The sequence below is a fragment of the Chelonia mydas genome, chromosome 4 (assembly GCF_015237465.2).
Source record: "Chelonia mydas isolate rCheMyd1 chromosome 4, rCheMyd1.pri.v2, whole genome shotgun sequence".
Classification (NCBI taxonomy): domain Eukaryota; kingdom Metazoa; phylum Chordata; order Testudines; family Cheloniidae; genus Chelonia; species Chelonia mydas.
This window is the reverse complement of record NC_057852.1, coordinates 47854051-47864019: the sequence shown is the minus strand read 5'-3', so window position 1 is coordinate 47864019 and position 9969 is coordinate 47854051. Positions and strand designations below refer to the sequence as shown.

Sequence of the window (9969 nt, the reverse complement as noted above, 5' to 3'; positions counted from 1 at the left end):
TATATTATAAGTCCCTTTATTTGAATTACAAAACAAGCCTCAGAAAGTCTGAAAGTATAACACATTACATATTCAAAGCACTCTATGTGTCTCCACCGATCCCAGCAAAAATCCTCACAATCTGGCAGTCATTCAATCAGAGAGTTCAGTCTTTCCCTTGGGAACTCCCACTATGCTTCACACTACCATGCCAGCTACAGTCACTAATCAAAGTTGCCCGATACTCTGAAATTCCTCAAATCGGCTGTTGAAAAATCTGTGGTCTGCTATAAAGATATACCAACAACTTTGCTTTAATGTGCAGGAAGAGCCAAGGATACAGAACAACTTGCAGAAAACAGCTATACTTCTCAAAAGCTAGTCAGGGTTGAGAAACAATCTCTTGACTATCTCAGTATACCATCAAGTTGACAGTAAATTCATCCATTCATACATTATATACATATGCTGTACCTATAAACACTCATGTTATATTATTTATAACCACATAATTGCCCTTTCTGGCTCTCTTATTAAAAGATCAAATATTTAGATTCCCTTATCAGACTTACCAGAGGATTGACCTCGATTAGTGGCATCATGATCACTGTCTCCTTGCTCGCTGTCTCCATGACCACTGTCCTTAGAGCTTACTATGTCTGCTTCCTGGAATGCAGAACTAGAAACATCAAAAATCTTATGAGAATAAACATGAAGAGGGACTCATAAAACATTCTTCTGCCATCACATGGCCACACATGGTGCTGCATTCATCCAGGCCTCCTCTCTGCAACACTATTTCTGCAGAACCAGTCTGTCCATCATACACAAAACTTGTATATTCAGGCATTATTAATCCAACCGAAATAGACAGTAGCCATTATTACACTGCCTGTGTTACATGTAGTTGTTGTAAATAATTTGGTACCATTTGCTTAAGCTGGAAGTCTAAATTAACACTCAGATAAATCAATATTGTCTGTCAGAATCTAAGGAGGGACTCATAAGTATTTAAAGCACATTTTTGACGAGTACAGAATTAGAATTTGCTCTCTTTTCAGATGGCTTAAAACAGATTCACAACAGCCATAATTCAGAGATGTTTATGTGGCACTGCTTATTTTATTTAATGGTATCTCTAAATAAATTCATAATTTTAAATAAATTTTGGTTGCTTAGCTATTATTTTACATCTGAAGTAAACACATTTCTACATCCCCACTCACACATGCTAAAATACATCTTGGATATATTCCTACATTAAGAAAACAAGAATAAGGAGCTCATACCTGTTTACTCGTCGGGGTCTATCAACTAGATAACTGAGCTCTGCACGCTGATGTTTTGTCTAGAAAAAATAATTGGAACTTATTTGAACTCAATATTTTTACAACCAATGACATCAGAAGGCACACACATACAGCCAGGAAAACTCATCACAAAGGTACAGCTATAGGTAGGCCACAAATAATTCTTTCCTTACATTTAAGGGGCCAAACCCTGGTGGCCTTACTCATGCAAGTGGGACTACAGATCAATAAATAAGGGTTTTCCTCAGTTATTTAAGGCCAACTCCTGATCCCCTTAATCATGCTGAATAGTATCTTATACCACAAGTGTAAGTTAATTACACTGAAATCAATGGGGCTACCTGTGATGTAAAGCACCACTCACTGTGAGCGGGGGGGGGGGGGGGGGGGGGGGGTCCTTAATCTGCCCCACTGTGTTTTTTAAATATCCTATATGAGAAAAAGGGAGAGTAATAATCAGACAGATTGAGTCCTGAAAAGAAAATATGGGATATCCTGTTGCCCTCAGAAAGTACCAGAAGCCACATGTCTTTATAAACATCTGATGTAGGGTCTACACTAAAGGCTAATATTTAAAATATTTCAGACAGATTTTAAAACAATTTTAAACAAAATATAACAATATCTTAACTGGCCTTGAAGTACTCAGCAAATCAGTATTAAGGAACACTGCTTTTTCTTTCAGTGGTGCATCACCATAATGTACTGGTGCACACATTAGTTAAAATACAACAGACAAAATGATTAATAGGAGAATGTTAAATCTTGATATATGCTTCCACAGAAATTCTTTACGCACTAGATAGTACAATATAGACAACATGTTTAATGGGTGAGAATGTTAAGCCTTGATGTATGCTTTCACGGAAATTCTTTTGTGATGTTTTATTTTCAAGTTCTCCTTCAGTATAGGAAAGAACTGTTAAGGCAGAGTAAAAAAAAAGTCAATTAATGAACACTAATTTTCACATTAATTAAAGCTCCTGCCAAGTATAGAGATGTTCACAAACTCCAGAGGGGTTTCCCCCACAGCCTTAATTGTACATGCAAAGATTTGTAGAAACACATATAAATGCTTTACTTTTTTGCATTAGGAAAACTCTGAATTCATTGTGCAGGTAACTTCATTAATGTCAATTGCAGTGATTTTGCCAGGAGCATTCTAGAAGATGGAAAAGTGGTTCATTTACAGCATACAGTTAAAATAAAATTAGAAACGAGTATATCATCATGTTATTTTAATACAGAGACGCTAGCAAGCTTCACTCATATTCACATGGTGTGGGAGTTTGGATGCAACAGTTTCTGAAATGCTGTCCAGTGCAGAACTGATGCTTCAAATGAAAAGAAGCAATCGACTCACTTTAAGGTAGATCACAGCTGAAACTATTATGCAGTGTCAGGCTCTCTTGTTGACAGGTGATGAAAACCATGCAAGTATTTATGATCAAAGAAGCATGAGGATAAGAGGCTATTATGAAGGAGGGGCAAAGAAAAGCGACATTCTTCAAAGGGAAACGAAGGGAAGCAGCTTCAAGAGACTAATTGAAAGCAAAGATGGGGTTGGGAAAAGACTGCAGTGCAGCTTGACAGTGACACTGACAAGACAAGAGAGAATCCAGAGTGGTTGAGACCTGCAAGCCCTAGGGAGAGTGAGAATCAGGGGCATCAGAGTACATAAGAAAACAAAAGCAAGCTCATTTTTCATTGTCAAAACCGTAAAAATAATAGCAAACAAGCAAAGCAGCACAGGGACGCATGCACCTGTAATGAACGTGCACAGCTGAGCGAAGCTTGTTAGATACGATGGGGTTGGAGAGTGTTACAAATCCCTTTGAACCTTACCTCGTTGGACAATATACTGCCATTGGAAATGATGTCTGGCTGCTGGTCCGTGTAACCTGTCACTATGGCCCCGCAGGGGTTGTGCTCAGTGTCAGTGCTCCGGGATGGGCTGCAGGGCTTGAGGAACATCAGGTCGGTCTTGGCTGACTCCGGAGTGAGGCAGACCTGGTAGCAGTAGTTCTGGTTGTGATGGTGGGATCCGAAGCTGCCCGATTCCTCCACGGGGACCTGGGCCGGGTTACTGGGTACGTTGGAGCTCTGCACCAGCATGATGTCCGACTTGCTCAGCTTCTTCTTGCGGGCCCGGGCTTGGCGGCTGCAGCAGGGGCAGCAGCAGCAGCAGCCCAGGCAGCAGTCGCTGGCCAGGCAGGTGTAGATGTTGAGCTTCTTCTCCTTCTGGCAGCGCACGGCCAGCACGATCATGGCCAGCAGGAAAATGAACGACACCGAGCCCAGGGCGATGATCAGGATGAGGGTCAGGTCCAGCGAGGTCTCGCCCCCGGAGCGGCTGGGGCGATGCTCCCCTCCCGCCCCTCCCGCGCCGCCGCCCCCCGCGCCCAGGCCGCCGCCTCCCCCGCCGCCCTGGCGCTCCACCGCGCTGTCCACCAGCACCACCTGGATGGCGGCGGTGGAGGAGAGCGGCGGCTGCCCGTGGTCGCGCACCTCGATCACCAGCTCGAAGGGCCGCTGGGGGTCGCGCTTGGCCGGCACCTTGCGCGCGGTGCGCAGCTCCCCGGTGCGCCAGTCCATGCGGAAGAGGCTGGCCTCGTTGCCCCGCGCGATGCTGTAGGTGAGGCGGGCGTTCTCCCCGTCGTCCGCGTCCACCGCCGCCACCCGGCTCACCAGGTAGCCGGGCTCGGCGCTGCGCGGCAGCACCTCCCGGGCCGGGGTGCCGTTGCGGCCGGGCAGGGGGCTGACGATGGCGGGCGCGTTGTCGTTCTGGTCCACCACGATGATGCTGACGGTGGCGTTGCCGGCCAGGGGCTGGGGCTCCTCGCCGGCGTCGCGGGCCTCCACCTGGAAGCTGAACTCCTTGAGCTGCTCGTAGTCGAAGGAGCGCAGGGCGTAGAGGAAGCCGTTCTCGGCGTTGATGGAGACGTAGGTGAAGACGGACATGCCCTGGATCTGGCTCTCCAGGATGGAGTAGGCGAGCTGGGCGTTGGCGCCCTGGTCCCGGTCGGTGGCGCTCACGGCGTAGATGTAGGCGCCCGGCACGTTGTTCTCGCTCACATAGACCTGGTAGAGGGGCTGGCTGAAGCGCGGCGCGTTGTCGTTCACGTCGCTCACCCGCACCTGGATGGACTTGCTGGTGCTCAGCGCCGGCTCGCCCATGTCCCGCGCCACCACCGTCAGGGTGTAGGCGTCGCCGCCCGGCTGCTCGCGGTCCAGCGGCCCCTCGGTGACGATGGTGTAGTAGTTCTTGAAGGAGCTCTTGAGGCGGAAGGGCGCGTCGCCCTGCAGCAGCTCGCACTGCACCTGCCCGTTCTCCTCCGAGTCCCGGTCCGAGACGCTGAACAGGGCCACCACCGTGCCCGGCGCGGCCGCCTCGCTCACCGCCTCCTTGACGGTGGAGAAGCTGATCTCGGGCGGGTTGTCGTTGGCGTCCAGCACCCGCACCAGCACCTTGCAGTGGGCGGGCACGGCGTTGGGGCCCAGGTCCTTGGCTTGCACGTACACCTGGTACACGCTGCTCTCCTCGTAGTCCAGCTCGCCGCTCACCTCCAGCCGGCCCGTGCGCGGCGAGATGCCGAAGAGCTCCCGGGCCCGCGCCGAGATGTGGCTGCTGAAGGAGTAGATGACCTCGCCGTTCTGGCCCTCGTCCGGGTCGCTGGCGTTGAGCTGCAGCACCAGCGTGCCCGGCGGCGAGTTCTCCGGCAGGGACACGGTGTAGACGGGCTGCTCGAAGGCGGGCACGTTGTCATTGGAGTCCAGCACCCTGATGGTGAGCAGGGCGGTGCCGGTGCGCTGCTGGGGTTGGCCCCCGTCCACCGCGGTCAGCACGTAGCGGTGCACCGCCTGCTGCTCGCGGTCCAGGGGCTTGTCCAGCACCAGCTCGGCGAAGCGGTTGCCGTCGCCCTGGGTCTGCACGTCCAGCGAGAAGTAGCTGTTGGGGGTGATCTCGTAGGTGCGCAGCGAGTTGGTGCCCACGTCCGGGTCGAAGGCGCTCTCCAGTGGGAAGCGGGTGCCCGGCGTGGCGCTCTCGGAGATCTCCACGGTCAGGTCGGGCTCCGGGAAGGAAGGCGGATTGTCGTTGATGTCCAGCACCTCGATCTCCACCCGGAACAGCTCCAAGGGGTTCTCCAAAAAGACCTCCAGGTGCAGCTGGCAGGAGGGGGGATTCTGCTTGCAGATCTGCTCCCGGTCGATCTTCTCGTTCACGTACAGCACCCCGGTCTCCAGGTTGAGCTCCAGGTAAGGGCTCCGGGAGTTGGGCACCGTCTGGAAGCGGCGAGCCGAAAGTTTTGTAATGTCCAAGCCCAGGTCCTCGGCGATATTCCCCACGAACGTGCCATGCTCCTGCTCCTCTTGCACCGTGTAGTGAAGCTGAGAAAGGGCTCCCTCCACCATCCAGAGCAAAGCAAGGAGGAATAGCACAATCATCTCCAAAAGGGGAAAGAGATCCCCTCCAACACCACTTCCTCCTTCAGAAACCACCACCTCCTCCTCTCAAAATACTGCGGGCAGTGTGCGTGCGTGCAGGGAGGGGGATCTGAGTGGGATTTCGATCTAGGGGTTTTATTATTATTATTCCTTCTGCTTCATATTAGGAGTTTTTCTTCCCCATTTCCCTCTTTCTTATGATTATTTCACACGCTGAGCAAACGAAGAAGATAGGCGTTCCCACCTCATCTGTGATCTTCAATATAAATGGCCAACTAATAATACCTAGAGCTGTATGGAGATAGATAGATAGATAGATAGACACACAGTATACACAGTAGCCCGCTCTTATTTATTCCGAGAGTCTTGGCACTGCACCGCTGCAGCGGCAGTGGAGGCAGCGGCAGCAGCAAATCCCAAGGAGGAAATTTTTATATTTCAAGATTGTCCTCGGTTTGCCTTCCTGATGGGAGCAGGAGGGGTAGAGGCTGCTGGAGGAACCGCTGGACATGCCCTCTTTAGATGCAGAAAAAGGCAGAAAAAATGAAAAAAAAATATAACCAGCAAAAGGATCTAATATCAAAAAGGCAGAGAGAAGGTTTGCCGCCCAAAACTTTCATTCTCTGAATTTCTCTGGGATTTTCTCCTTTATTATAATAATAATTATTGTTATTTTATATTTTCTTTCCTTTATTTATATTTTCTTCTTTTATTGCCATTGTTATGATGATGGTCATCGTTTTGCTCTTTATTGATGTGTTGATTAGTCTTTCTTCTCTTGGTGCTTTTTCTTCCCTCTCACGCGCTCTCTCGCTGCAGCTCTCCTCCTGTCCCAGCTCCAGCTCCTGTGATCTCTACTGGCAGTTTCTGAGCTCCGAGCGCTCGGCTTTTCTGTTTTTGCGCAGCGCCCTGCTCCTGCCAACCAATGAGTGTGTAGCAACACCCACAGGGGCGACAGCCTATTGGATCCAGCGCACGTCAAGCAGGCTGCATCACAGGGGAGAGAGGGGGGAGAGCCCAGAGCTCTAGTTGGTTTGTGTGCATGCCACAGAGAGACACACAGAGAGAATAACCCTGCAGGTCCCGAAGCGCTTACTGGGGAATCTCTGCCTCGGAAAGTTACTATTCCCCTGCTGCAGTTACTGAATAGGGAGATCACCTATCGTCATCAGTGCAAACCAAGACGACAATAATAACCAGTTTTCCCCGTGGCGGAGGAATTTCCATCAGCTACTAACTTCTTCTTCTTTTTTTTTTTTTTCCTGTTTGGCCAGCTCTATATCTGGTTCAGTGGTAAAACAAACATTTTAAAAAAAGTAAACAAGGGAAACTTGTGCCTTATTTTATACTGGGCTGCCTTAAATAATTGGTTGACAACTGAGAGAGTGCAAGTTTCCATCACACTCCTACACTTCTTCCCAGTTCATCTAATTAACACCGTTATGCATTTGGGCCAAATCCTGGCCTGATTTATACCCTCTGCAGCTTCACTGTCTGAAGTGAAAGAGATGGTACAAGATGTGAATCAAAGCAGAATATGATAATTTGCGTGATGGAGTGGAATAAATATCAACAATGCTGGATCTGAAATCAGCTTGTGTGTGACGAGAAGGGGGTTAGATGGGAAGAGTCAATAGAAGTTTGCCGATGAAAAATATTATTTAATACAATGCTCTGGGTACAAAGGACCATTTTTTTATCGGTGTTTACTATTGTTTCAACTTACCTGACATGGAAAGCACTTTGATAAATGTTATTTAGTAGCTGTGTCACTATTGCAACTGTACACAATATCCATTTTTGTATCCTTTGCTGAAATACTATTTTGCAACTTAAACTCAGCAACACACATTGGATAGTCCTAAGCCTTGTTCAACACCAGAGCGCTAGATTTCCCTCCCCCCTCCCCCCATAGTGGAAGGACAGTAGGCGTAGAAGACTGTAATAAGTAAGGTCAATGACATTTATATCAATAGGTTTTGTATGTAAAGTCCATAGGTAACACACATTTTGGAGATATGTATGTATGTGTCTACATTACAATGTAAACCATCTGTTAAGATTTATAGATTAATTTTGATACACGTGTTCATAAATCTAAACTGTGGATACGTTGATGTTCCATATAATATACCCGGTGATTTATTAAACCGAAGTTCCATTTGTATAACTTTCTAAACCTTGTACAAATACCATGAAATGTTCATAGATTTCACTTTTTGCTAAATGCTATTTGGTTATTGTTTGTAAGGAACACCAAATATTAGGCAGAAAGAGAGACTTCTTGTAAGATCAATGATTCGTGATCACATCTTTGATCATAACTAGTAAAACAGTAGAAGGATGGCTTCCTTTGATACATTTCAACAAGCTGTCTGTTCAGATGCATTTTCCTATTGTGGAAATAGAGGAAATTACATTTCGATACATGTTCATTTCGATACATGTTACATAAAAATCCTCTACGTATTTAAAAATGTTTGTATTTATCTTTCTATCTATTCATTCATTGCAGTTTGGTCTTGTCCTCCTCCTTCCTTCGCTCCTTTCATGTAAATGGGTCTTATCTTTGAGCAGTTAAAGCTGGGTTACCAGAAAAAAAATGGCTAATCCTTTTCCAGCTGCAGTAAATTTACAACCCGGCAAAGCCAAGCTAAAGCCGCTGCAGCTAACATGATTTCAGCGTGATGTCTGGGGTTGAGAATGGAGAGACAGTTTATAAGAGGACCTGTGGATCAATGAAAAGGAGATTATGGCGTATCTGAATATGAATACAGCCATTGGATCAATATATCATCCTTGTCGTCGTCGTGCCCCCCTTTCCTTCCTTCCGTTTTTACTCCTACGATCCGAAAGGAATGACATGTAACTTGAAGGGGCTTTAGCTGACCCCTCGAAATTTTGGTGCATTTTTTTAAAAAAAATCTCTCTGTATTTTGTATGCATTTATCTCAAATAAAGCCACTTGGATGACAATGTAGATTGTTAAATCTGTTTCAGACAATCTGAGAATGGAAATTAAGAGTCACGCAAACACCGGCAGCTCATTGAAACCTGGAAATCTTAAAGAGAGAGGGATATACAATAGATGGACCGATCTGGTTGTAAATAATCACTGCATCAACTATAACACTTAAGTTTTATACAGATGTAGTAGCTGAAGGGATGAGTGGATTTGCTTTGCAATTGTAGGTAGCAGGCTCCTCCTAGCGGTTAAAATCTCTCATTGCAGGCAAGATGTGATTTCTTTGCAGGCATTTCTGTGCAGGACGCTGGCTTCATTCCTCCTCTCCTCCCGGATTTCCCCAATGTCGCCAAAGGATGAAACTGTGAAGTAAGATGCTTTAATTGATATATCTCAATAGCTGTTTATATTCATTACATCATTTACTCAATTGTTGGTTATTCATATGCTTCTTTTTTGTATTCGCTTGCAGGAGCTGTAATCCAAAATATTCAAAGCACTGCGTGCAGCTGCAGTTAGGGAATTTTAATGAATTTTTTATCTAGCCACCATCCAGATGTTGACCCAAGCGTACTCCATCTCGCATGAAATTCCCTTTCCACCCGCCCTGAACTGGGATCTTATTTTGCATTCCTTTGCATTTATCACCAACTTTAAGGTTTAATGTATTCGCTTTGCTCTGTTGATTTTCCTTCACAGGCAGCGTCCACAGCTCTTAGTTTACAGGGATTACATAAACAAATGGCTTTGTTGTTGTAATGACGGCTGCTTTGAAGTGCAATATAACAAACACAGTGCTGCCTCTCCACGGGAGCCGTAATTATAGCAGAGCAGCAACCTAGAGAGGGGGTGAACCATTAAAGTTACCCATCAGTGCTCACACAGCGGGAAGTCGACCCTACACTAGCAATTCTCTATCCCACCTCTCATTCCGTTGCAAACGAAAGTTTAAGGAGCACAGTTTGGCTCTTAGATTTAGTTGTTTTTTTCTATAATAAAGTGTTTATTTTGGATTTGAATCATTTGTTTATTTTTCTTCCCCTTTGTTTATTTGTTCTTTAAAATGCAATAATTCCTCCTTACACGTGTAACAACAAACTTAAAAAAAAACAAAAAAACGGAATTTCTATCCTATTTTCCTTTGTAAGGGGGCCACTTTGTTAACTTACGTCTAGATATATGACTGCTTGCTGTGATTTAACATGACTTGAAAGCAATCTGTTTCTAATCTAAAGCCTCTTATTATTGCAGTGTGCCAGAGCTCAGTGC

At 46.4% G+C, this 9969-nt stretch overlaps 1 protein-coding gene across 4 annotated transcripts in view; it reads right to left on the bottom strand.

Moving 5' to 3' along the window:
* The window catches only part of PCDH10 (protocadherin 10), a 68267-nt gene extending 59564 nt beyond the window's left edge, over window positions 1-8703 (bottom strand). For all 4 annotated transcript variants that reach the window (XM_043545642.1, XM_037897211.2, XM_037897210.2 and 1 more), the window contains exons 1-3: window positions 3135-8703; window positions 1269-1327; window positions 552-658 (exon numbers count right to left, since the gene is read on the bottom strand). In XM_043545642.1, the coding sequence (XP_043401577.1) occupies window positions 552-658; window positions 1269-1327; window positions 3135-5735 (2767 nt within the window). In that variant the 5' untranslated portion in view covers window positions 5736-8703. The remainder of the gene's footprint in view (window positions 1-551; window positions 659-1268; window positions 1328-3134) is intronic.
* Window positions 8704-9969: the final 1266 nt, after the last annotated feature.